This window comes from Prionailurus viverrinus, chromosome A2, assembly GCF_022837055.1.
Source record: "Prionailurus viverrinus isolate Anna chromosome A2, UM_Priviv_1.0, whole genome shotgun sequence".
Taxonomy (NCBI): Eukaryota; Metazoa; Chordata; class Mammalia; order Carnivora; family Felidae; genus Prionailurus; species Prionailurus viverrinus.
Genome location: NC_062562.1, coordinates 155,663,448 through 155,691,249, shown reverse-complemented (window position 1 = coordinate 155,691,249; position 27,802 = coordinate 155,663,448). Strand labels below are relative to the sequence as shown.

At 46.7% G+C, this 27,802-nt stretch overlaps 1 protein-coding gene and 1 long non-coding RNA gene across 6 annotated transcripts in view; one reads left to right on the top strand and one right to left on the bottom strand.

Moving 5' to 3' along the window:
- DENND2A (DENN domain containing 2A) overlaps positions 1 to 27,802 on the top strand; it is a 102,796-nt gene that overhangs the window by 6,845 nt on the left and 68,149 nt on the right. For 3 of the 5 annotated variants that reach the window (XM_047849247.1, XM_047849245.1, XM_047849244.1), the window contains exons 1-3: positions 7,901 to 7,975; positions 20,814 to 20,915; positions 23,708 to 24,862. In XM_047849247.1, the coding sequence (XP_047705203.1) occupies positions 7,902 to 7,975; positions 20,814 to 20,915; positions 23,708 to 24,862 (1,331 nt within the window). In that variant the 5' untranslated portion in view covers position 7,901. Of the gene's footprint in view, positions 1 to 7,900; positions 7,976 to 20,813; positions 20,916 to 21,062; positions 21,209 to 23,707; positions 24,863 to 27,802 lie in introns of those variants that run through there. The other 2 variants (XM_047849246.1, XM_047849248.1) reach the window with 2 other exon arrangements.
- LOC125160356 (uncharacterized) lies at positions 756 to 20,873 on the bottom strand. The gene is made up of 3 exons (XR_007150221.1): positions 20,789 to 20,873; positions 6,323 to 6,442; positions 756 to 1,494 (listed from the first exon to the last, which is right to left on the bottom strand). It is a non-coding gene; the product is annotated as an uncharacterized LOC125160356 (long non-coding RNA).

Below are 27,802 nucleotides of genomic sequence, written 5' to 3'. Positions count from 1 at the left end.
GAACCATAAGATACAAACCGGGCCACTTTGAAAGTAAAAAGGGAGCACTTAAGATAAGTTGTTGGGGCGCCTGGGTGGCTCAGTCAGTTAAGCAGCTGACTCTTGATTTTGGCTCAGGTCATGATCTCACAGTTTCATGAGTTCAAACCCACGTTGGGCTCTGTGCTGACAGCGAGGATCATGCTTGAGATTCTCCCTCTCTCCCTCTCTTTCTCTGCCTCTCTCTCTCTCTCTCTCTCTCTCTCTCTCTCAAAATAAATAAATAAACAAAATTAAAAAAAAAAAAAGGTAAGTTGTTAATTGATCTACAACAGGCCTGCCCTGGGACTATCCCTGGAAACTGCAACTTGCGGACGCCCTGGGAAAGGGTGAGAGTTGGCCATTATCTGTCCGTTCTCCCTGCTGGTCCAGGGGCATTGACACAAGCAGAAATGAGTTTGCACCATCCCTCTGCCCCCCAGCCTTTCTTAGCCCCCCTAGAGTAGAGCCCGAAGCGCAGGGAAGGAGGAGGGATCAGCTGGATAACCCGGTGCTACGTGTGAACTTCTCATTCCCACTAAAGGAGTCAGAGGAGTTGGACACTCCTGTCCCTGCCTACCCCCAGCTCACCATGGGAAAAAAAAAAAAAATCACGACTGCCTTTTCGCAGCAAATTGGAACCATTAAAGCAGGACACTTCTATCATTTTGTCTGTGCTTTTCATGTCCCTGTGAATTACAGGCTCAACCTCCCTGGATGTCCCATTTGTATGGGATCAGCAAATCGGGATTAAAACTCGCCTTGCGTGGTCAGGGGAGATGTTAGTTGGGGGAGAAGCCACAGAGCACTGATCTGATCACTGGGCAGGGGTGACGGGGGCACCTGAGGTTTAGAATTTGCCTCCCCTACAGCTGGAGCAGGCCAGCTTCTCAGCCACAGACTCGCCCAGGGTGGAGACTGGGAAGACACAGAGGAACTTCTCGAAGCAGCTTGCCGGTGCTCTGGGCTTCTCTGCCAGAAAACGTCTCCAGCTCTCTGGGGGCGCAGGGGGGCTCTCTGCTTAATACTCTGACTTGCGGGTGAGAGTGGTTCAGATGTGGAATGAAGTGTGTGGTCATCCAACCCCCAGCAAAGCTCCCCAGCATCTTGTGGCCGCTGTCGTCCTTTACATCTGGCCCATTTCACCATCTGTGTTGGTGACAGGCAACAAACACAACAAACACACACAAGCTCCCAGGACATCAAAAAGAGACCAGTGCTCTCTGTTTACCCTCCAGCTGAACTGGTGCATCCAATGGGGTGAAAAAATGTCAGAGAAAATTAACCCCCTAATGCCTCCCAGAACATGGAGACTTAGAGGTCTCAGCAGTGCTGAGGGAGGGTCACAGAGGCTCTCCTTTCCCCTGAACCCTGGATAGCCCAGATCCCGGGCCTGGGGCAGAGAGGAGGGAGTTGGGGAGGGGGTCAAAGAGACAGCTTCTTTGGTTCAGGCTCCAGGTTCAAGCTGCCAACCTCCTGGAGGAAAAGAGAAGGAGGGGGTTTCAGGATGGGGACCTGGAACAGCAGGAAGAGCCCCCGGGGGCAGGTCCACCAGCAACAACCCCCCCCCCCCCCAAAAGTCCCTGAAATCTGGCTTCCTTCCCTAACCCTCTGCTGAGACCTTATCCTAAGTTTCTAATGAAGCCTGTTCACTGTTCTTTAGCTCCCTAGTGTATGCGACACCCTGACCCAGGTCAAGGTTGATGGAGAACTGATGTGCACTGATACACTGTCCACTTGTCAGAATGGCTAATGCTTCTGAACCACTTAGTAAACAGTCACTGCCCAAGCTCCCAGTGTCCCACATTCCTGGGAACCCCAACCGCCCCAGATCCAGCCATCACAGGGTTCACCATAAGGCCAATTCTCATTGGCTGGTGTCCCAGCCACAGCTTTGTTAAGTACTCTCCATATTGCCTCCCCACCTGAGACACCACAAGATTTTGGTTATTCTAATTATCTGTAGAAAAGGAGATCTTCACTGATTCATTTTCTTTTTCTTATTCAACAAGCATTTGTACCTTGCCCATAGTAGCCTAGTGTGGGTTAGGCACTGCAGAGGAATAAAAAGAAGCCCAACCCTCATGTCCTACCACTGTCTAGTTGGAAGGCCCAGATGAGGACACATAAAAAGAAACTGAGTCAGTGGGGCACCTGGGTGGCTCAGTGGCTTGGGCATCTGACTCTGGCTCAGGTCATGATCTCACGGTTCGGTTCGTGGGTTCAAGTCCCGCGTCGGGCTCTGTGCTGACAGCTCAGAGCCGGGAACCTGCTTTGGATTCTGTCTCCCTCTCTCTACCCCTCCCCCTGCTCACTTGGTCTTTCTCTCTCTCTCAAAAATAAATAAACATTGAAAAAATTAAAAAAAAAAAAAAAACTGAGTCAAGCTGAGTAACAAGGGCAATGTAAGAGTGCCCCGTGCCTATTTCTTCACTCTCTGCACTTTTCTCTCAGGGATCTCCTTCATGCTCACAGGTTCGTGGGCTCCCTCCCAGATTTACACCCCCAGGGGTGTTCTTTCACCAGACCCCTAAATCTTTCCCTCTGACTGCCTACTCCACATGGCTCCTCTTGAATGTGCCATTTTAACCCCATCATGTCCAAAAGAGTGTGTTTCTCCATTCTGTATTCTCTTTATTTTCCCAGGTGAGCAAGTCTTAACTCCTCCTCCTTCCTTTCAGGACATCCCCCAGTGTAAGCCCCCAAGCCATTCCATCTTCTCCTGGCTCACATCCCATCGGTCCCTGTGTCCCAGGTGGGAGTGTACCTTCCTGCTCTTGCCTCACCTGCAACCTTCTCCTTTCCCAGCTGTTGGAACCCAGTCTCCTCTTAAGGGCCACCAGGTCCGACCTCTTCTTTGAGGCAGTCTGTGGCCATTCCGACTTCCATTGCCCACCTCTGCGTTCCTCCAGTTTGTATTTGTTTGGTAACATCCACCACTGTAGTTCAAATTTAGTCCTTAAACTCGTGAACCGTATGTCAGTCATTCCCTGGACTAATCTTGTCGTTTGATCGCGAACAACTGCAGTCTTTTACTGCCATTCGGTTGTTTGGGTTTATAGCTGTTATTCCTCCCTCTAAGAGGCAGGGACCATCCCATATACTTGTGTATTTCCCAGCATCCCCCCACCACCCAGCACCTCACGCTCTTTGATTCATCTTACTGATTAAATTCAAATCTCTCCATGCTGGCCCAGATGAGCTAAATAAAGTCATAGGGGAAAGACCATTTCCCTTTCTCAAAACCTAGCTAAGTAAAAATGAACATGTTCCCAGGCATTGCACAACTTGCAAGTCCCAAACACCAGAGACAGATAGTAAACAAACAGAGCCAGGGCCTCGGAGTTCAGGGAGCCAGAAAACGGAGGGGGAGGGGAGTCAGGATGAGCCGGCTGTGCTGATCTCAGTGGGCTCCTCCTACTTTCATATCTAGCTCTGAAGCTGAGCCTGAGCACGTTCTGGTTCCTACTGAAAAGGAAAAGGGGTCAGCTCCCCTTCCAATGTCAAAACCAACTCACACAGATTACATTGTAACAGCAACTCTGTGCTTGGGAGGGTTTTGCAGCTTTACCACACTTGCAGACAACTGAGGCTGGGTCAGTAGCCCTGCAGATGAGTTGAGGAGGTATTATTATCATCGACACAAGCTCCTGTGTTATTACTCCTGTTTGTATTATTTGGCAGAGTTAAGCTCGCTTTATTACAGAAGGGACGTGTGGAGCACTTTTTACAGGACATGTGCTGTGCTGAATGCTTTACAGGTGCATTCTCATTTAATCCTTACTTGCAGTCTTTCAAAATAGGTGCTACAATTATCACAGTTTTACAGAGGAGAGGACTCAATCTTTGCAAAGTAACTTGTCCAAGGTCCCACAGCCTCAAGTGACAGAATGGGAATTTGAGCCTGGGTCTATTTGCAAACTCTTTGCTTTTAACCCCATCTCTCAAGGCCTTTCCCCGAACCGGGAGCTGTGGCAGAGAGGCCTGGGCCCCCTTCTCCCTCTCTGGGCTCGGGAGCCACGGTGCCGGCCCCGGGAAAGGGGGTGCGAGATGACGTCTTCCTCTAAGATTGCTGCCTTTTGTCCAAATGTGCTGGCCAGGAGCCAAGCTGGAAACTCAATGCTCATGGAAAGAAAGAAAACAGAAGCCAGCAAAAGAGGGTGGGAAAGGGTCTGAGGGGGAGGAAAGGAAGAGGAGGGCAGGAATTAGGGAGAGAGGAGGTGGGAAAGTGAGGAGTTTGGGGCGGCACAGCTGGAGTCAGAGATGGGTGTCAGGAAGCAAATAAAATGCGCCTTTCAGGTGCATCCCTTCAAGTGGCTACCTCGTGGTGTGGTGCAGCAGCCAGCCCTGGGAGGCACAGGCCCCTGGGAGGCACAGGCCCCTGGGAGGCACAGGCCCGGGGGCTCTCCAGGTGCCCAAGGGTCAGGACAGATGGGGCAGGGGGCCCTGCCTCCCCTCCTCAGTATTACTGTTCGGTGAGGTCAGGTTACAGTGAACATCAGGAGAGCATTCAGAGGAAAAATAAGTCACAAAATGGCAGCCTGAGGGCTGCTTCTGGAAGTGGAAGAGAGGGCCAGGCAGTGCCTTGGTGCCAGGGTGTTCATGGTGGGCAGGAAGGAGATGGAGGGGAGGTAGGAGAGGGGATGGATGCTGGGTACTTGGAATAAAATCCAAGTAACACTTTTACTGAGTAGCTACTCTGTATCCAGGAGGGGAAGGTCTGTACCCTCCCCCCCCCCCCCCCCCCCCCCGCGCATTTATTTGGGTGTTAGGCACTGGACTTTTGAATCTGACAACCTGGATTTATTCAGCATGCATGTGACCTTGGGAAAAACTTACTCCCTCCAGGCCTCAGTTTCCACATCTGTAAAGGGGAGGCAATAGTAGGGTTGGTGTGAGGATTCAACAAAACAATCCATGTAGAATCTTGCCTAGAGAATAGTAGATGCTCAATAAACGTTAGCCATGCGTTCATTATTGCAGCTGGAAGTGGCAAACATGTGGACCTTGGGTAAAAAGTATTTAAATAATAGTCGAAGCACGCTTATTAGATGATCAAATGTAGATAAGTTAATAACTGCTCTAGAAATTCAGAAGAGCGGGGAAGAACTTTAGTTTGTGGGGTGGTCACAGTAGGTTCTGTGGAAATTTCAAACTAGATTTTGAGGGCTTGGTGGGAATATAATAGCAAAGAAAAGGGAGGGTGACAGCCAAGGGAAAGAACATGAACAGAAGTGCGGGGATGGGAACGTTCCAAATTGCTGAAGTGCAGGAGTATTTGCCACTGGACCAGCCTAGCTCCTCTTGCCCGCAGCGTAAACTTGGGCAACGTATTTCATTTACATCCACTTCAGCTGCAAAAACAGCTGATCGCCAGGATGCTGCATCCAATGGAAGGGCGTCTGGGCGTCACCTAACAGAGCCGCCCTCTCTGTCTGCGTCTGGGTGGTTTCTTGCTGGGTCCCTCCTCTCCGTGTTTCAGTGCCGTTCTTTCCCTGTTTGTTTACTTCTCAGTCTTTGTCTTTCTTTCTGATTCTCTGCTTCAACTTCTATCTTACCCTCAGTCTCCAGTTCATTTCTTTTAACCTGCTAACACTAAGTCTCTTTTCCTCCCTGGAATAGGGCAGGGAAGCTCTGAACACTGTATCTGTTCATTTGTCTTTTTATAAAAAGAAAAAGCAGGGGCGCCTAAGTGGTTCAGTTGGTTTAAGCATCCGACTCTTGATTTCGACTCAGGTCATGATCCCATGGTTCCTGAGATAGAGCCCCACGTTGCTGTTTAGGATTCTCTCTCCCTCTCTCTCTCTTCCTCCCTCCCTCCCTCCCTCCCCTGTGTGCATGTGCCCTCTCTCTCTCTCTCTCAAAATAAACAAATAACTTTAAAAAAGAAGAGGGGCGCCTGGGTGGCTCAGTCGGTCAAGCGTCCAACTTCGGCTCTGGTCATGATCTCACGGTCCGGGAGTTCGAGCCCCGCGTTGGGCTCTGTGCTGACAGCTTAGAGCCTGGAGCCTGTTTCAGATTCTGTGTCTCCCTCTCTGTCTGACCCTCCCCCGTTCATGCTCTGTCTCTCCCTGTCTCAAAAATAAATAAACGTTAAAAAAAATTTTTTTTAAATAAAAAAGAAGAAAAAGCATTCCATGGGAGCCAGTGGCTAAAGTTACCTCGCATCTGTAGGGCAAATGCTTTTGTTTTTGTCGCTGTTTAAAAATCTCTCAACATCCTAAGACCAAAAACATTTCTCACTTCTTAAAGAACAAAACAAAAACAAAACAAAACAAACACCACCCACCAAAAACCCACTAACCTCAGAAATCTCTCTGGGTTTCTGAAGAGGTGGGCTGACCAAGAAGAGAGGAGAACCACCTTCATCAAGAACACGGAACTAGTAGACCCAGGTTCTTCTTTCCATAGAAACAGGAGTCATCTGGGGAAGGGAAAGGAGTGTGGAGCTGGTGAGTGAGCCCTGGACGGGGCCACGAACCCTGGGTCCTGCTTCTGCCTTAGCCATCACCCAGCAGGGTGTCCAATAAGGTGAGCCACAAAACTCTTGGGCCACAGTGTCATCGTTTCTAGCCCCGGCTCCTCCCCACCCCTGCCGATCCGTCCCCTTTCTGTGTTCATATTTAGTAGCTTCTCCAAGCCAGGGGCCTTTCTGACTTCATTATGTGTCCCCTCCCCTTTTTTTCTTTGAATTTCCTCACTAGGCTGGGGCCTCCTAAAAGCACTGTCATTTACAGGCCGGAGTCCCAGTACTGACTGGGTCACAAGGGTAGAATTGCTGAGGCCAGGAGGATGTGGAAGGCTGGGTCAGCCCGTGCAGGCGTCATTCCCAACAGGGTCCTGGGAGAAGGGGTTCAGCATTTCCTGAAAGGAAGTGACTCCCATAAATAGACAGAGGGATGGGAAAAGGATTCGTCCATCCCTTCCCTCCTGTCAACTCAGCTCTTCCTTCTGTTGTCCAGACTATGCAAACTCTTGCAAATGTTTTTCATTCAAATGTGCCCCTGCGGGGGGGGGGGGGGGGGATGTGATATCTGCTTTCTTGTATATATATCGCAGATCTAAAATAAGAACTGAAGAAGGCGTACGTGCCTTTTATTTGTTCATTTACCCACAGTAACCTCTCATCAGTCCATTCCAATAAAAAGCTGGAGTTTTTCTCAGTGGGGTTTTATTGGCAAGAAAGGAAGGAGAGTGTTCACCTTCTGATTCCATGTCCTATTTCAGGGTTCGTTCAAGGGTTCAGCAGCTCTCCTGTAATAAGGCTTATAATATGCTCTTCAGCTTCTTGGAAAGGTTAGGTCTCAGGATAACTTTACTAAGAAGTTTCCAGCACCTCCAGTGCCGTGAAGAGTCTTCGCAGGGACAGAAAGGGACTTCTTGAGAGCTGCTCTTCTGACCCTCAGTCGTGTAACGGGAAAGATCAGAGAGCACCCAACCTCCTGCGCCAGGCTGGAGGCAAACCCAGTGGGGCTTGCCCAGCTTCAGCCATACGGTTGCAGATTCATGTTTAAAACTCATACATACAGTAGCTTTACTTTTTCGCTTTGGGAAAGTAGTTGAATATAGCAGCTGAACACAGATTGAACAGGACACTGCATGAAGATGTCTGGTGGCACCCATGGGCAGAAGTGCAGCCTAGCCTCAGGAGGCGACTGGATCCAGGGGGTGCCAGGCCATCTTTGCACTGGCATCATTCTCTCCAACAGCCCAGCCCTCCTTACTCCGCAGAGTGGAAGATGGCCACCTCACAGCATTCGTTTCTGTCTTCCAGGACACAGATAGACGCCACTCCCTAGGAGTGAAATCTGATTGGTCCGACTTGAGTCAGGCCTCCTCTGGAGCCAATCAGCTGTGGGTGGGGGTGGGCTCCTGACTCAAACATGGCTGCCAGTGACCCTGGGACCCTTCGAATGAAGGATGGGGCAGTTTGTAGAAAAAGGGAACTGCTTGTGAGGTAGGCAAGCTCGCATAGCGCCTGCCGAATCTACTACTTGGGTCATGTTTCTTTAACCATTTCGTGTTCATTTGTTTTACCATTGTATTCATAAGTATCCTAGTTTCTGGGATTCATTCGCTAAGTACTTTGCCAGAGATACTGCTTGTGAAGGAAGTAACGACATTCTAGAGCAAGGGCTCTGGGGCTAGACAGGTCTCTTTTAAAATCTAGGCGTGCCTGGGTGGCTCAGTCGGTTAAGCGTCGGGTCTCGGCTCACGTCATGATCTGGCGGTTCGTGAGTTTGAGCCCTACATTGGGCTCTGTGCTGACAGCTCAGAGCCTGGAGCCTGCTTCGGATTCTGTGCCTCCCTCTCTCTCTCTCTCTGCCCCTTCCCCATTCACACTGTCTCCCTCTCAAAAAAGAGTAAACGTTAAAAAAAAAACAAACCCTTAAAAAATATATAAAAAGGGGGCGCCTGGGTGGCTCAGTCGGGTAAGCCTCCGGCTTCGGCTCAGGTCATGATCTCACGGTTCCTGGGTTCAAGCTCCGCGTCAGGCTCTGTGCTGACAGCCTGGAGCCTGGAGCCTGCTTCGGATTCTGTGTCTCCTTCTCTCTCTGACCCTCCCCAACTTATACTCTGTCTCTCTATGTCTCTCAAAAAATAAATAAATGTAAAAAAAAAAAAAAGTTAAAAAAAAAGAAAAAAATCATGTACCTGTTGGTACATGATGCTAGATACTTAGATTCATCCTTCCTCCCCCATCCCACCTTCCTTCCTTTCTTTTTTTTGGTAATAGCTTTATTGAAGTATAATTCACTTACCATAAAAATTCACCCATTTAAAGCCTACAATTTCATGGTTTTTAGTGTATTCACAAAGTTGTGCAACCACCACCACAGTGGTTTAGAATATTTTCATCACAGGGAAGAAGAAACCCATACTCCTTAGCAACCACTTATCTACTTTCTGTCTCTATAGCTTTCCCTGTTATAGACATTTCATATAAATGGACTCATACGATATATGGGCTTTTGTGACTGGCTTGTTTTCATTTAGCATAATATTTTCAAGGTTCACGTTGTAGCAGGTATCGGGACTTTGTTACTTTTAGGGCTGGGCAATATTTCATGGTATGGATATACCACATTTGGGTTATCTCTTCATCAGTTGATGGCGTTCGGAGTATTTCCACTTTATGGCCATTCTGAATAATGCTGCGATGAATGTTAGCATAGAAGAACATATGTGGACATATGTTTTCATTTGTCTTGAGCGATGCATTATTTCTGTAATTAGGTTTGCGAAGAGCTTAAATCAATGCCTGAGAGATCACCGGATGTAGCAGTGCTAATTTCTTTACCCTGACCTTCTCAAAGGTTATGAATGAAAGCTATTTCCTGCTTGCTGCCCTTAGAAGAAAGTCAGGCTCCCTAAAAGGCCTGACCCCTGGGGGTCAGACTCTGAGGTTACTGTCCCCAAGGGGTCCTGGCATCACCAATTAGCAGATTCTTGCATCAGGTTGTGAGAGGTCTCAATCCTGGGTGGTTCTAATTAAAGATACTGAGGGAGCAGATAAGGAGGTTTGAGGACCAAACTACAGAATTTGGAGTGGAGAGTTACGAATTCCCTATCCTGTCTCTTAAACAATCATGATTCTGGGCAAGTCTCTGAACCTTGATTTTCTCACCTTCAAAATGAGGATAACAGTAGTGCGTCTGGAAATTGGTGGGAGGGAGTGGGCTTCTGTATGTTATCATGTGTGTATACTATGGGTGCTGCACAATGTATTGTAAGCTCTAGGGCTGTCCCAGAAAAAGTCAGATTTTTGAAAATCCACTGAAATCACAGTGGGTTCTGAAGGCAGTTGGAGCCCCTCTGGGGTTGGTGTTAACCGTTCAAGGCTGCAACCCATCATGTGAAACCCGTTCTTGCCTGCAGTTGGTTCTCTGGCTCAGAGAACGATGCGGGTTATCCTCCTGCAGTTCACTACTTCTGCAAGCACATCGGATTTTCTCTTTTTAAGTAGGCTCCATGCCCAGCGTGGGGCTTGAATTCACGACCCTGAGACCAAGAATTATATTTTCTATTAATTGAGCCAGCCAGGCGCCCCAGGCACATCAGATTTGCGGGGTGATCTTACACGAACACCTTTGGACTGTTTGGTTATTCCAGCATCATTTATTTAAAAAGTCCATCTTTGGGGCGCCTGGGTGGCTCAGTCGGTTAAGCGTCCGACTTCAGCTCAGGTCACGATCTCGCCGTCCGTGAGTTCGAGCCCCGCGTCGGGCTCTGTGCTGACAGCTCAGAGCCTGGAGCCTGCTTCGGATTCTGTGTCTCCCTCTCTCTCTGCCCCTTCCCCATTCATGCTCTGTCTCTCTCTGTCTCAAAAATAAATAAAAACTTAAAAAAAAATAAAATAAAATAAAATAATAAAAAGTCCATCTTTGCCCTAGTGATTTAAGATGCCACCTTTATCATATATAAAGTTATTTTTTTTAATTTTTATTTATTTTTGAGAGAGGGAGAGTCTAGACAGAGTGCAAGCAGGGGAGGGGCAGAGAGAGGGAGACACAGAATCCGAAGCAGGCTCCAGGCTCTGAGCTGTCAGCACAGAGCCCGACGCGGGGCTCAAACCCACAAACTCTGAGATCATGACCTGAGCCGAAGTCGGAGGCTTAACCCACTGAGCCACCCCATCACCCTTGCCATATATAAAGTTCTATGTGTGGTTAGGTCTAGCCTTTCTATTTTGTCCCACCAGTGTATTTATCTATTCTTATAGCGGTACCACACTGTTTTAGTTACAGAAGCTTTAGAGTATGTTTTAATATATGATCGTGGTCCCCAAACCCCACCTCCCCACACACATTCTTTTTTATTGTTCTTCTTTCATTTTTCATTTTATTTTTCTTCTTTCATTTTTCTTAGCTCTTCTTGCATGTCTGGTATTTAGGTTTTAAAGTTTTCATTGTCCTCCTGGGAGGTCCTGGTGGAGGATCAGAGTGGGTTGGGGGTTGAGTTGTCTTTTGCACCTGGCTGTGCTTACTTACTTTACTAAACTGGTTTTGTAAGATTCTGTTTTCTTTCAAATTCATGAGCATTTAAGACTTCTAGTGCCTCGATAGAACTTACTTTCCCTAAACCTTCCAAACAGCATTTTAAAGCAGTCTTTAATAGAGTGTTAGAACTTGGTAAACTTGGATGAAGGGTTTATAAGACTTTTCTGTAATATTCTGGCAACTGGGGGCACCTGAGTGGCTCAGTTGGTTAAGGTCCAGCTCTTGATTTCAGCTCAGGTCATGATCTCAGGGTTTATGGGTTTGAGCCCCGCATTGGGCTGCACAGACAATGCAGAGTCTGCTTGGGATTCTCTGTCTCCCTCTCTCTCTGCGCCTCCTCCATGCATGTGTGTGCCCCTTCTCTCTCTCCCTCTCTCTCTCTCTCTTTCTCAAATAAATAAAAAAGTATTCTGGCAATTGTTCTTCAAACTTGAAATCATTTCTGAATAAAAAAAATCTGTAAGGTCATTAGGCTTAGGGTAATATCTTAGTAAAAGCTTTCAGAAAATCTGCACAAATTGTATTCACAGATTCTGCCTTGGTTCACATGTTGATTGACCCCTGCAGTGGAATCCAGCCACTCAGTTCAGTGTAACCTCCTTATGGAATCGGTGCTGCTTTTCATTCAGTGGTTTGTGCCTCTTGAAGTGTTTAGTCATCCTGAGATTATGCAAACATCTATGCAAAGGAAATTCAGCCCATCCTTCAAGCCCAGGCCCACAAAGGATCTTGCCTTCACTCTTTTGTATCAGAGACACTCTTGTGCGTCCTTCCCTCCAGCTTTATTGAGATATAATTGACCTACAACATTCTGTAAGTTTAAAGTATGCAACATGATGATATGATATACGTATACATTGTGAAGGTTAGTTAACACATCTGTCACCTCACAGTTAACTTGTGTGTGTTTGCAGTCAGAACATATAAGATCTACTCCTTTAGCAACTTTCAAGTGCATAGTATAGTCTTGTTATGTGCATCTTCTTTCCTGTACAAGAGTGAAAACTCTCAGAGGGCAAATCAATCTCTTTATTTTATATTTCTCTCAGGCTTCTCTCTCGGTTTCCCTTGCAAAGCAGACACAACTATTAGTGGGAAGAATGAATTATAGGATTATTTTCCTGTTAACCATATGTTTCCATATAATCTCTCTTTGGACCCAGGGCAACATCTGTACTGGGAAGTGGCAGGCCAGAATACAAGTCTTGGTGGTCACTCAGGGAAAGGCGGTAATGAGAACAGTGTCACTTACCCCTTCATTTAGGAGGTAGCTGTGCCATAACAAAACAAGTGCTGGACTGATGGGTTCGGGCCAGCCCAGTGCCCAGCCACACTTGTGGCCATAAGGCAACCAGAGCCTTTTAAGGGGCGCCACAGGGCAGACTCAGACACCCACAGACAACAGGGTTTACATGTTCCCCATTATTTGTGACATTAATAGTAATGTGTGCTTATTATAGAAAGTTTGGAAATCTGTTTTTTGTTGTTGTTGTTGAATTGTAGGTAAGTATAGAGAATGGGAAAAAAATCATCCCAAGTTTCTTACTCAGTGACAACTGTTAATCATTTGTTACATTTACTTACAGTCATTTTTTTACACAGTTTTGGAAATTCCTTTTAAGTTTATTTATTTCGGGTCGGGGGGGAAGGAGGGAGAGAATCCCAAGCAGGCCCTGTGCTGTCAGTGCAGAAACCATCACGGGGCTTGAACCCACAAACGTGGAGATCGTGACCTGAGCTGAAATCAAGAGTGGTCGCTTAACCCCCTGAGCCACCCAGGTGCCCCTTTTACACAATTTGGAATAGGAATAGATTCTTCCTCCTCTTTTTTTTTTTTTTAATATCTTATTCATATTGGACACAATATTTTTAATTTTTTTTTTTAAATAAGAGCTTTATTGGGATATTTCACATACAGTACAGTTCACCCGTTTAAAGGGTACAGTTTAATGGGTTTTGGCATATTTATAGAGTTGTGCAACCATCATCACAATCAATTTTAGGACATTTTTATCACTTTAGAAAGAAACCCCCAGCGCCCGGGTGGCTCATTCGGGTAATCATCGATTTTGGCTCAGGTCATGATCTCACTGTTCATGGGTTCAAGTCCTGCATCGGGCTCTGTGCTGACAGCTCAGAGCCTGGAGCCTGCTTCAAATTCTGTCTCCCTCTCTCTCTGCCCCTCCCTTGCTCATTCTCTGTCTCTCAAAAATAAATAACATTTAAAAAAATTAAAAGAAAGAAAGAAACCCCATACCCATTAGCAGTCACTCCTCTTTTTCTTGCCATATGCACCCTTGACCTAGGCAACCACTACTCTCCTCTCTGCCCTTACAGAATGGTAGTCTCCTTAAACATAATTTCATGTGCTCTATGATAGTCCGTCAAATAGCTATATTATAGTTTATGTTACCATTATATGGTCTGACATTTGAGTTATTTATACACCCGGGCACCCCATTTAGGATTATTTCTTAGGATAGATTCTCCAAATACAAAAGTATATCATCACAGACCATTAAAAAAAAAAAAAAAAAAAAAAAGAGACCCACAAAAACGTTCAGTCTCCCTCCCAGCTCACTCAGCAAGCTGAGTGACGAAATTCGGCATGGCTGCAAAGCAGTGTAAAACAGTTGTTGATTTTGAAGAGCTAAAGGAGACAGACACTGAAAACAATGAGCTAGAGTCTGTTTCTAGACTGAATGAGATAGCATGAAGCCACAGTTGTCGCATAAGAAGCACCAGATTTGGGTTCAAAACCTAGACCCGTTCCTGGCTCACTCATGAGTTGTTGTATGAACTTGAACAAATGACCTAACCTGATTGAGCCTCTATTTCCTATCAGAAACATGGTAGGCACTTTGGGATTGACTCTTGTAGAGGTTAGAAGTAAGAAGCGGCTTCTGGTGTAGCCCAGAATAGAGAGAAAGAAGAGCAAGTTTAAATATTTGGGAGTTGAGGGGCGCCTGGGTGCTCAGTCAGTTAAACGTCCGACTTTGGCTCAGGTCTTACATGATCCCGTGTTCATGAGTTCGAGCCCCACATCAGGCTCTGTACTGACAGCTCTGAGCCTGGAGCCTGCTTCAGATTCTGTCTCCATTTCTCTCTGCCCCTCCCCCACTCACGGTCTCTCTCTCTCTCTCTCTCTCTCTCTCTCTGTCTCAAAAATAAAAATAAACATTAAAAAAATATTTGAGAGTTGAAAGAAGTTGGAACCTGACTCCTCCCAGTTTGGTGACCTCTAATACACAAAAGGAACAAAAAAAGCTTAATTTTTGTTTTAATGAGGATAATACCACTGCATTGCAGGTTTATTATTTTTTTAGTAGGCTCTCTGCCCAATGTGAGGTTCGAACTCAACAACCCCCAGATTAAGAGTCACGTGCTCTACCAACTGAGCCAGTACTTTTTTTCTTTCAAGAAAATATATTTACCAGAATTCAGATTCTTAAATCATATTTTGGCAGTGTGAGCATATTTCATAGCTTTTATAACTCATACTTTGATGATTTGTGGCAAACCCATAGGAACTTTTTCCACAGCGGTGACACGGGTAGTTCTCAAGCATTCCCCCGGGAGGGCTGGCAGCACTAAAACCTTACACACACTGTAGCTTAGTGCTCATATGCAAGATGGCCACCTAATTGTACTTTATCTCTTTTTACCTCGACAAAATACACAACCTAAAGGCAACATATGGAAGTATTTCTACATTGCGAGTGACGGAAAAAGCATGGGTTTGCAAATACTGTCAAGTGAAAATGTGTTTCCATTCTACTAAGGTGGCCAAATACATCTCTCTGTACATAAGAATGTTCTGCAGGTGTGAAACTCGGGTTTATGAAAGGAAGAAGAATAAAAATCGTTAGCCGCCTCTGGCCACAGGAGCATCACAAAGTGTGTTCCTTCCTGCACTGTCAGGCTGTTCTGGCCACAAATTCCCAGTGGCTTCATTTGTCAGACAAACTGACAGGTGCAGGTCAGGCAAATACTGACCAAATTGTTAAAAGAAAATACCGTCAGTAACTGAGGAGTCAGACCCACAGAAAGTCTTAAAATGACTCAGATTGTGCTTTTGGGCTTGAGGCCTCCTTTAGCGTGAAAATGAGCTTTTCATTTTCAAATGCTCATTGGAGCATTTACCCCTGGGTTCAAGGGACAGAGGCAACTAACTGTGGGCTGATAACTCCTCCACCAGATTTTGGAGCTGCTCCGAAATAGGCGCAAACGGACACACTGGAGTGAAAGGCTGCCTTACAAAGGAGAGGCCATAGGAGAGTATTTCTGTTGCCGACTGATGATACAAGAGGCAGAAAGATAAATGTGGTTTAGCAGCTCTGACACTGTCCCATGACTTCCCTGGGGAGCTTAGAGATGCATATTCCTAGGCCCTCCTGGCAGTATGATTCACTCTGTCTGGGGTGGGGGCCGGATCTCCTCATGATCTGCAGTTGTTCCTGCTTTTTGTTTTTAACTTTTTTTTTTTAATGTGAAACCTCATGGTTTTTTTTTTCTTTTCTTTTCTTTTAATTTACATCCAAATTAGTTAGCATATAGTGCAACAATGATTTCAGGAGTAGATTCCTTAGTGCCCTTACCCATTTAGCTTATCTCCCCTCCCATGCCCCCTCTAGTAACCCTCTGATGTTCTCCATATTTATGAGTCTCTTATGTTTTGCCCCCTCCCTGTTTTTATATTATCTTTGTTTCCCTTCCCTTATGTTCGTCTGTTTTGTCTCTTAAAGTCCTCATATGGGTGGAGTCATATTATATTTTTCTTTCTCCGACTGATTTCGCTTAGCATAATACCCTCCAGTTCCATCCACGTAGTTGCAAATGGCAAGATTTCATTCTTTTTGATTGCCGAGTAATACTCCATTGTATATATACACCACATCTTTATCCATTCATCCATCGATGGACATTTGGGCTCTTTCTATACTTTGGGTATTGTTGATAGTGCTGTTATAAACATGGGGGTTGCATGTGTCCCTTCAAAACACCACACCTGTATCCCATGGATAAATACCTAGTAGTGCAATTGCTGGGTCATAGGGTAGTTCTGTTTTTAGTTTTTTGACGAACCTCCATACTGTTTTCCAGAGTGGCTGCACCAGCTTGCATCCCCCCTGCTTTTTTTTAAGAGAGAGCACTAGGAGAGAGAGGCAGAGGGAGAGGGAGAGAAAGAGAGAGAGAGAGAGAGAGAGAGAGAGAGAAATAGAGAGGGAGAATCCTAAGCAGGCACCACACAAAGTTCAGAGCCCAAAGTGGGGCTTGATCCCATGACCTTGGGATCCTGACCTGAGCTGAAATCAAGAGTTGGATGCTCAACCGACTGAGCCACCCATGCACCCCTTATAATGTATTTTTTGATGGAGATAATAACTCACATAAAATATACCACTTAGAAGTGTACAGTTTTGGGCATCTGGGTGGCTCAGTCCATTAAGCATCCGACTCTTGGTTTCGACTCAGGTCATGATCTCACGGTTTGTGAGTTCGAGCCCTGCATCGGGCTCTGCACTAACAGTGCAGAACCTACTTGAGATTCTCTCTCTCTCATTCTCTCTCTGCCCCTCCCTTGCTCGTGCTCTCTCTTTCTCTCAAAATAAATAAGTAAACTTTAAAAAAAGTGTACAGTTTAGTGACTTGTAGTATATTCACTGTGTTGTACAACTGTCACCGAATATTTCTGTCATCCCCAAAAGAAACCCTTACTTACATATCGGCAGTCAGTCCCAACTCCCCTTCCCTCTATGGACTTGCCTACCCTAGACATTTCGTATGAATGGAATCATACAACCTGTAGTGAAGACTACCTGGCTTCACCAGACTGGTTCCCCAAGTGGCAGTGGAGGAAAGAGCAGACAGGCAGGCGTGGGCAGGATCCTGGAGGAGCTCCTCTCCCTCTTCCTTTCCCTAGTGAGAGCGTGCAAGCGCCCAAGCACGAGCAGGGGAGGGGCAGAGGGGAGGTGCCAAGCAGTCTCCAGGCTATCCGTGCAGAGTCTGATGCAGGGTTCGATCCCACAATCATGACCTGATCTGAAACCAAGAGTCGGACACTCATAACTGAGCCACCCAGGCACTCCAGAGATACTTAGGTTTTAATTAATGATTTCACCTTTTAGTACTCCAAGGTCCTTAAAGAAAGTGTTTTCAGAGATCAAGCTGGAACTTCAAGCTTAGTGGATTAACGTAAGGGAATTAAAAAAAAAATTTTTTTAACGTTTATTTATTTTTGAGAGACAGGGAGAGACAGACTGTGAGCGGAGGAGGGGCAGAGAAAGAGGGAGACACAGAATCTGAAGCAGGCTCCATGCTCTGAGCTGTCAGCACAGAACCCGATGCGGGGCTCGAACTCACAAACTGTGAGATGATGACCTGAACTGAGGTCAGACACTTAACTGCTTAACCGATTTAACCAAGGCGCCCCAACGTAAAAGAATTTTAAAATAATACAGGTTTTTGATCCGGTAATGTCAGTCTGGAGCAGTTACATTTTCTGTGGGCCTTTGAGACTGACCAGAAGCATCTCACTAAAAAATATATTCATGTACCACCCGTTATTTAGCTTCAGAATTTTGTCTAACATTTTAAATTGAATTAAAATGATCAGTACTAATTATTAGTACTAATTAAGCCCGTCTGATGAATGTCTCCATTGTATTTTTATGGAAAGCAATTGAGTGAGAAAATGTGTTTTTATTAGTCATACATTCATTATACCTCCTGGAAACCAGTCTGGATCACAAGGCCAGATTGCCCAGGAAGAAATAAAGAATGTTGGGTTGCGTAAGAAATCACCTGAGGCCTTTGCTTTACTGTATTGAAATGCAGCTTCCAGGCCATTGCCCGGACAGTTGGTTTTGGTACATTGGACTGGTGCCCAGGAATCTACCTGTCTGACGAGGCCCCCGGTTCCCAGATTCCCAGTGGACCACACTTGAAATCGCTCCATCTTGCAATCCCAGACCTATAAAGTGATAGTGAAGTTATGGTAATTTTAAGTCAGAGAACTTCCCATCAGCAAATTAGGCTGGGCTTGTCACCTAACTAATGACTTTTAAACAACACAGGTGAAAAGGGAAGGGTCGTAGGTTTTTGGGGGCCGCATTTTCCATTCCTCTGTGAATTCAGAAATGCCAGCACGCTGATTGCTGAGTGGGGGACGTTCTTTGCCTTCTGAGTTCCAGCCCCTGAAGCTTCTTGGAATATGACATCAGCTATTTCTCCAAAGACCATGCGTTTAGCACTCGAAGCTGTTACTGCCCCATGGGAATCGTCTTCACTTCAGTACCGTATCAAGTGCTTCTTGTGACTTCAACCTCAGAGTCCATATGTGGTTCTCCACACAGGAGACACAGTGGCCTTTGTCCCTTTTGGAAAAGCTCTGGCTTTCTGGGAAGTATAGGGAAATTGTTCTCTTTGGGGAGAGCTGGATGCCAGGGCCGATAGTGACCCAAGCACAGTCCCGGGTGTTCTCCCTGAGGGCACACTCCCTGTCTTCCCCATCCTTGAGGCCCAGAGCGTCCTGCACAAAGCCTGGCACCTCGTTGTAGTGCCAGGGAAAGGGGGTGCCAGCTTGAAAGGAGAGGGTAGGTGGACAGAGCAGCTGCTCACGGGGAACAAGGCTGCATCCCTGCGGTCGGTCTGTGTGGAGGCAGAATGCAGGCATGAAGGGGGTGGCGGGGGCGGCCACTGTCCTTGCCATCTGACAGGCCTTGCGCCAGATTCAGGACAGAAGGGCAGTGTCTTTCAGTCCGGCCAAATGGAGAGGCTCCAGAGTTGTTGTTTTTTTTTTGAATTTTTTAAATTGTAGTATAGTGGACCAGAAGCTTTGTGGAACTTGCGAGAGGGGTAATGAGTTCCTTCCTGTCTCTGAAAGGCCCTTCAGTGCTCTTTTCCATAACAGGAGAGGAGAATCCTGGGTCTGGCTATCTTAAAGAGCTGGGCTTGGGGCGCCTCGGTGGCTCAGTTGGTTGAGTGTCCGACTCTTGATTTCAGCTCAGATCATGATCCCACAGTCGTGGAATCGAGTCCCACATTGGGCTCTGTGCTGAGCATTGAGTCTGCTTAAGATTCTTTCTCTCACTCTCTCTCTCTCTCCCACTCTCTCTCTCCCTGTGCTGCCTCTCCCCCACTTGTGCTTGCTCTCTCACTCATTCTCTAAGAATCTTAAAAAAAAAAAAAAAAAAAAGAGCAGGGCTTGCTTCCAGCGTGGCCATCCCCCAAGCTGCAGGGTGCCACATGACTGGTAAGGGGCAGTTGAGGTCTGTGCGCAGGCCTGAGCCTCTTTCCTCCTCCCCAAACGCACACCTTCTTGGACCAGTCTGTTCCCTTCCTGTATTTTCAGCTCACCAGTCCTACTCTGCTTCTTTTTAATTTGTTACCCACACTCACTCTCCTTTTTCTCTTCCTCCTGCTGGCCTCCCTCTCCTTGTTCCCGGGAGTTATATGGATGTCTTGAAGCCTAGCCCTTTGATTTCTTGCAGGAAGGGGATGCCCAGGCCAGGAGTTTGGGCAGCCCACCCTGTCACCTGGCAGATAAATTCTCCTGGAAGAGGGGATGGGAATTTCGGAACTTTAGAGGAATTCAGAAGAGGAAGTCCCTGGAGGGTCAGTGGGAAAAAAATGTGAATCTCCAATATCTCAATACTCCTTGAAACTCTAGTCAAAGAGTTACCTGTCCCCCTCGGGAGGGACGGGGACGAGGTAAATGAATTGCATAGCCCATCCTGTTGGCATTCTCTGATGAGCCTCATCTTCCAAACCACGTCCACCTGAGCAATGTCCATTTGTCCTCGTGTTGAGAGACCCAGAGTTCTATAGGGACTTGCTGTTGAAATCATACATTTTATTTTATTTATTTTTAATTTTCTTAACATTCATTTATTTTTTGAAAGACAGAACATGAGTAGGAGAGGGGCGGGGGGCAGGGGGGAGACACAGAATCTGAAGCAGGCTCCAGGCTCAGAGCCGTCAGCACAGAGCCTGACGTGGGGCTCGAACTCAGAAGCTGTGAGATCATGACCTGAGCCAAAGTCGGACGCTTAACAGACTGAGCCACCCAGGTGCCCCGAAATCATACATTTTAATCAGCCACTTCACTTCAGTTGAATGTCAGGCTCTGGCATATCGTGCAACCACCATGGCGCTGAGGCAGCTGCTTTGGTATCCACATGGTCCTGATTATTTTTCAGGTCTAAGGTGCCCCGTGGGATTCCTGGGTTTGCCAGAACCACCTAGTTTCCCTTAGACAGATGACCCTAGGGGTTACATGTTTCCTCCCCTGGGTTTGCGGCCGCTGGGAGAGGTCCTTCCTGCGTGGTTCCCAAGCCAAGGACGCTGTGGGTGTGTGCTTCCCGTGAGGGCCAGCGCAAAAGTACCTCTGTGCAGATGTTTCTGCTTTGGCACCTAGTTTATTTCTTGTTTCAAGTAAAGTAACAACTCGTTTCTTCTTTGGGGACTTTTAGCTCATTACGGGTTCTTAGGCTGAAAGTGTCATGTTGAGCTGGTATCTGTTTTGCTTACACACACACACACACACACACACACACACACGAGATTGGCATGGGGTCTGGAGGTGAAGAGGTTGGTATGGGGTCTGAGTCCAGGTGGACCTCGGGATTCTGTGCCCTTGCACCCTCCCCTGGGTCCGGGATTCTGAAGGGTGTGTTCCAGTCACACATACCCCCGCCCCACTCCGGGCTGGACTCTATCAGGGATAAACAGTTCAGGGTGTGGGCCCTAGATCTGCCGTGGTGACTCACCAAGTGTGCATCCCTGTTCCCCCAGGCGACTTGGAGCTCCTCTTGGTGCTGACATGATGACAGTGTGCAGGCCGGCCAAGGGCAGCCACAGCCAGACTGAAAACCTGAGCTACAAATTGGCTGACAAGTAAGAGTTTTTCTCCCCCGAGAGTGTAGGAATTGGCCTGGATTCTCAGTTTCCTTCCTTTCTCCGTCTCCTTTCCCTCCTCTCTGACCTCACTTCCTTGGACCAAGGAGGAGTTCTTTTCCCGGTCATTGTGATGCGCCTCCTGTACATCCTCCCCAAGGCGCTGCAGGACCTGAGGCCAAAGTGGTCAAGGGAAGGTCTGACTGATGTCCAGTTGTCAAGAGGACAGACGCATGGCAGCTTCAGGCCTCTCCCCGATACGCTTCCCAGCCCAGGATTTATTTTTCTAACTAGTAGGATGCACGGGTATTTGAATTATACTTGCACCGTAAAGCTTTACAGCTGCATCTGTCCGCAAAGCCAGCTTTGCCCATTTTATCTCAGCAATGCTGTTTTCTGTCCAGATGGAGCCCTTTCCTCTGATTGTCTGTCTCATTCTTCAGAGGGGTTGACGACCGCTGGGCTGTTCACAGCTCTGCACCCCAGGCCCGAGTCCCTTCTGGAGCCATAGAGTCCTGGAAACAGGACCTTGAGAAACTCTTGGGTGCGGCAACTGTGTGGAGAAGGCACTCTGCATCTGGTTTCACCACCCCTGCCTCTCTTGCTTGAGCTCTGTAATCCAGTGCAGTCTTCCAGCAAGCCATTCTTTCTCCTTTTCAGAAGTTTTTACATAGGGCCTCAGTGATTGTGAGGTCACTCCAGATGTTTGGGATCTTAGACAAGAGCGGTAATCACTACAATAACACTGCTTGCCCGGGGCTTCTGGGTGGCTCGTTTAAGTGCCGACTTCGGCTCAGGTCATGATCTCGAGGTTTGTGAGTTCAAGCCCCACGGCAAGCTCTGTGCTGACAGCTCAGAGCCTGGAGCCTGTTTTGGATTCTGGGTCTCCCTCTCTCTCCGCCCCTCCCCCACTCGCATTCTGTCTCTCTCCCTCTCTCTCTCTGTCTCTCTCAAAAATAAATAAACTTAAAAAAAAAAATTAAAAACACTGCTTGCCACTTAGTAATATCACAACCTACACTGTGTGCTATCATGTGGGAACATTACCAATATTAACTCATCCATTCATTCATTTTGTAAATATTGACTACCAAGTGTGTACTAGGCACAGAAAACAAGATAAATTTGGCCTCTGCACCATTCAAGTTGCAGTCTAGAGAAGGGAGGGAGGTTTCTTATTTTAAAATGAAAAAAAAAATGGAGCCAAGATTGAAACTGAGGTCCCTCTGACTCGAAAGCCATATTTATTTGCTGTCAATGATGTTTAATAGTACATATGATATTAATGATTATTCTATCATGCACTGTCTTTTTTTTTAAGTTTATTTATTTTTGAGAGAGACAGAGACAGCGTGAGTTGGGGAGGGGCAGAGAGAGAGGGAGAAAGAATCCCAAGGAGGTTCCATGCCACCAGCACAGAGCCAGTGCAGAGCTTGAACTCACAAAACCGTGAGGTCGTGACCTGAGCCATCCAGGCGTCCCTCTCATCCACTGTCTTTAAGCATGAACTAACCTGAATTGTTCCCTCTGAATGCGTGTCTGTCCTGTCTCTTCATCTTGCTTCTAGCACTGTGAGAGTAAGGACTTTCACTTCTGCCTTTTGAACTCTCAGTAAAATGTCAACAAACTGATTCTGCTTTTGCTTCTGACTGATATCTGAATTCATGCTAATGTCTTCAGTGGTGACAGGGCAATTAAAAAATATGTTTCTCTTTTGTAAGCACTCTCTCGTGTGTTCTGATTGTTTATTTAAATCAGGAATTCTGCTTTGATAGCCATATTTAAAATATGAAAATGTGTTTACGTTTGCACAAGTTTCTAATTTATGCTGTGTAACCGTGAACAGCAACACAATTTACGTGCTAATGTCCCAGCGGAGGGAGAAGTCTGCATGTAAATAACTCTTAGTCTTCGAACAGGAAGCTAAATACTAACAGAATGCATGAAATTATCCATCTCTCACTGTGAACCTTAACTGGAGTTTCAGAATTCCTATATTGTCAGAACCACCCATTCAAAAAATGTGCACCATGAAGTTGGTCCACATGTGCTTGCTAATGATGGCATGTCCAAGGTCACTCTGCTTAGTTATAACCTTTGCTGGTGGAAGAATGTTTTGTATTCAAAAACATAGAGACTCCTATTCTCATTAGACTAGCTTAAAAATGTTTTTCTGGGGTGCCTGGGTGGCGCAGTCGGTTAGGCGTCCGACTTCAGCCAGGTCACGATCTCGCGGTCCGTGAGTTCGAGCCCCGCGTCGGGCTCTGGGCTGATGGCTCAGAGCCTGGAGCCTGTTTCCGATTCTGTGTCTCCCTCTCTCTCTGCCCCTCCCCCGTTCATGCTCTGTCTCTCTCTGTCCCAAAAGTAAATAAACGTTGAAAAAAAAAAATTTTTTTTTAAATGTTTTTCTGCTTTTCTTTCAAGATAATTTTTTAATGTTTATTTATTTATTTTTAATGTTTATTTATTTTTGAAAGAGAGAGAGTGAGCAGGGGAGGGGCAGAGAGAGAGAATTCCAAGCAGGCTCTGCACTGTGAGCACAGAGCCCACTGATGGGGGGCTCAGTCCCGTGAACAGTGAGATCATGACTTGAGCCAAAATCAAGAGTCAGACGCCTAACCGACTGAGCCACGCAGGTGCCCCAACAAAGTGATCTTTTTAAAGTGGTGGCTTCAATGTTTGTGACTTACAACTAGCATATAACATTTATATCTAAGTTTTAGCAAATCTTTATGAGCAGCCAAGAACAATAACCAAGAATGCCTCACCCAGTGTTTGTCTTTCTTGTCCAGGGTCAAGGTGGAAGGTCCAGAGGCTGGGGAAGACCCTCGAAGGCCATTTAGGTCCCCCATTCCTTCCCCAGAGACTGATCAGGATTCACCCCCAACAAGGAGCTCACTGGAAAGTCTCAGTAACCTGATGCTAGAGTCAAGAGTGGACTGTTTTCAGCAGAACATGTTCAGCTCAAATATGATCATCAGTGACTCAGCTTCAGATCTCAATGCTAAAGAAGCCAGCAAGGCAAGAGGCAAGAGGCAGCTCGGCGGTGTCGCGAACCCGTGCCTTTCTGCCCGAGGCGGGGCCCGGCCTAAGCCCCTCAGCATAAAGGACAAGATATCCGAATGGGAAGGGAGAAAAGAGCTGCCCGCTCCTGCCCCCGGCAGGAAAGCAGACGGGCAAGAGGATTACCTGACGTCCTGTGTGATGGGGAGAAGCAGTGATGGTGTGAGAGCGTGGGGCACAGAGGCTCAGGATGGAACCAGGCCAGAAGCAGAGAGCAAGGAGGATGAGAGGAATAAAGGGCTTGTGAAAGTCAGGGGACAGGATGCAGAGCCGAGGCAAGACCTCAGCCAGCCCACCGAGCAGCCGGCTCCCAGCTTGGGCAGAGGCCGCGAGCCGCGGCCGGGCAAACAGCGCTTGCCGAATGACAGCCTCTCCGTGCTGAGGCAGGTGGAGAAACTCGAGCAGGCTCTGAAGGATGGGTCGGCAGGGTTGGATCCCCAGTTACCAGGGACTTGTTATTCCCCACATTGCCTGCCGGACAAGGCCGAGGAGGGGCCCGCCCTTCCTGAGAACCGAGGGGGCTGGCATGGCTCTGAAATCAGGTCCCACCACTGGGACCTAGAAGCCAGGGAGCTCGCCCCTGAGGCTGCAGAGGAAAGGAAAGGCTCGTGCAGGAGGCCCTGCGACCGGAGCCTGGAGAGTGCGGACAGGGGCTCGGAGGGCCCCCCCGCCAAACCCTTCATCAACCCCCTGCCCAAACCCCGGAGAACGTTCAAACACGACGGAGAAGGGGACAAGGACGGGAACCCAGGCTTCAGGAAGGACAAGAGGCACCTGCCTCCTCTGCCTTCTCTACCTCCCCCTCCCCTGCCCTCCTCTCCCCCGCCCTCCTCTGTGAACAGAAGACTGTGGACCGGAAGACCGAAACCCAGTGCTGACCGCAGGTAGGTGACAGGTGGCTGTCTGCTCCAGTAGTTTATGCTGCATCACAACTGCTGTGAGCCTCATTGTTTGTTTTTGTTTTAAAAAAATTTTTTAACGTTTATTTTTGAGAGAGACAGAGACAGAATGCGAGTGGGTTAGGGGCAGAGAGAGAGGGAGACACAGAACCAGAAGCAAGCTCCAGGCTCTGAGCTGTCAGCACAGAGCCCAACGCGGGGCTCAAACTCACGAGCTGTGAGATCATGACCTGAGCCAAAGTCGGATGCTCAACCGACTGAGCCACCCAGGTGCCCCTCCTTGTTTGTTTTATTATGCCGATGGATCTTGTAGTTGGTGGAGACCGTTCATGGCTTGAGATAGTTTATTGTTAAACCTGGAGATGTGATAGCTGATGCATGTGTTTTGTGTTCTCTGTCGTCAAAAAAGAGTATTTGCTTTGAAAAATTACCTTTGGATGTGGTAAGTCCTTGTCATTCTGACACTAACCAAGGGTTCAACGAAAACTCGTGTTAACCCTGGCAATTAACTAATTGGTGCCAACAACTCATTCTGCCACCACTGTCCCCAACTCGTGCATGGTGCTTTGAATCTCCACTGGCTCATTTTTTCATGTTTTTTTCCTGGTATGAGCTCTAGAAACACACAGCCTGGGGCTACCTTGGCCCTGTCACAGTCTATCTATGTGACCTTGAACAAGTTATTGAACCTGAAACCTCAGTTTCCTCATTTATACATGCTAAAAGATGCACACACTAAATACGGTAAAACCTTGGATTGCAAGTAACTTGTTCCGCGAGTGTTCCGCAAGACAAGCAAACATTTGTGATAAATCGTAACTTGATAAACGAGTGATATCTTGCAGTACGAGTTGTAGGTGATGCTGAATGTCACATGATCACAACTGAGCCAAGGTTCCCTCTCTCTCTGTCTCTCTGTCTCTGTCTCTCTCGCTTGCTCGCTGCAGAATTATGGGTGATCCTCTCCCATGCTTGGATGCTCCGTCTCATGCCACAGCGTTTGGCAGAAATCAGTGATTTTTCTGAAAGCTGGAAGGTGCCCACAACTGGCAGGAGTGTATTTTGTCACTTCAAAGCACAAAGTCCTTTGTTCTTCCATACAAGAGTAAGCCTAGGAATGCTTTGCTTCATTCTAGGTCAGGCTGCCTGCAGATATAGACCCTTTTCTCTGCTGCCTTAGTTGCCAGTTACTTTAAATACAGTCTGTGACAAGAGTTTATTAATATGTAGTGTAGTCAACATCCGTTAGTGATAGTGAAAATCGTCCTACACAATAACCCTCCTCTCTCTTGTCTCCCTCACACCAGCCTCGAAGGTTTTCAAAGGCAAGCGCAGGTTAGTTTGTTTACTTTTCTTTATATTTTGTATTTCCTTTATTATTTTGTATTATGGTACAGTATTGTAACCATTTTTATCTGAATATTTTTGGGTTGTGGAATGAATCCTCTGGAATGGAATAATGAATCCATTATTTCTTAAGGGGAAATTCACTTTGACATACAAATACTTTGGATTACAAGCATGTTTCCGGAACGAATTATGCTCGCAAACCAAGGTTTTACTGTATTTTGTAATGTTAAAATAATACATTAGATAATAAAATGTGAATGCTTGAAGTTAAAATCTGTGCTTTGAAAACCATTTCCTTTCTGCTTGGAGAACTAATGTCTAGTCCATTTTTGTTATGTGCTAACTGGTTTGATACCCACTAATCTGGAAACCAGCTACAGTACAAAACTCAAACCCGTTGTGCCTGCTGTGGTCACCCTTCTTCATCTCTGTGTTTCCCTTGACTCACTGCAGTTGGGCTTTTGCCACTTATCCTGAAACTTCCCTTGACCCAAGGCCACCTGTGACCCCCATCTCACTAAATCCAACAGCCCGTTCCCTGTTCTTTTCTTACATGACATCTCTTGGCATTTGAGGAACGACTTCACTCCCTCCACCTGAAGCACTGTGCTCCCTGGACTTCTAGGTCACTACCTCCCAGGTGGCCCAACTTCACAGTCTCTTGCTCAGTTCTGTTCTCCTCTCTCCCTGAGTGTTGGAATAACACGCCCAACACACCATCGACCGGGATCAGAGCAGCTAGTTCTCCATCTGCATCACTCACTCCCTAAATGATCTCATTCAGTCCCATGGCTTTAAATGTCAGTTACCTGCTTGCGATCCCCAGATGTATCTCTCCAGCCCTGACTCCCTCCTCTCGTGAAGGTTTGCACCGTCATCTCCTGCACAGTTCTCCATTTGGTTATCTGACAGTTTGGACTGAATGTGTCTAAACCTAAATCCCAGTCCAGGCCAGATAATTGCCATCTTGTTAAAGGCATCATCCTTCATTGCACTTAGGCCAAAAACCTAGGCGTGATTTGTGATTCGTCTCTTTTTCACACACCCCTCATCTAATTCATCAGCGAGCTCTTCGGTTCTAGTTTTAAACATTATCTTGAATCTGATTCCATCTGCTCTCTTACTACTTATCTGTTGTCTACCTTCCACCTTAATATATTCCTCCTTAGCAGCCAGAGGAGTTTTCTAGAAATATATTCAGTCATGTCACTCTCCTACTCAGCATGGTCTGTCAGGTAGGATCGTTTTGCTGTAAGAAACATAATTTCTTATGTTCTCTTCCAGTGGAAAAAGTTTGCATATTCGAGGGGGGGGGGGATAGATATAAATTACGTCCTTTTAAAAAAGAAATCCTGCTCTATATACTGTTTTTCACATAGGATATCGCGGAGATCTTTCAGGGCTGCCACTTTTTTCTTCACGTTCCTTTTTGAACTGCTACATTCTTTACCTCATGTGGATAAACCATATTTAACCATTCCTCTACTGACAGGTGCTTCAGTTGTTTCCAATTTACATATAATGCTGGGGTGAATAGCATATAGCGTTCAAGAAGACTCTAGGGCCAGAGAACTT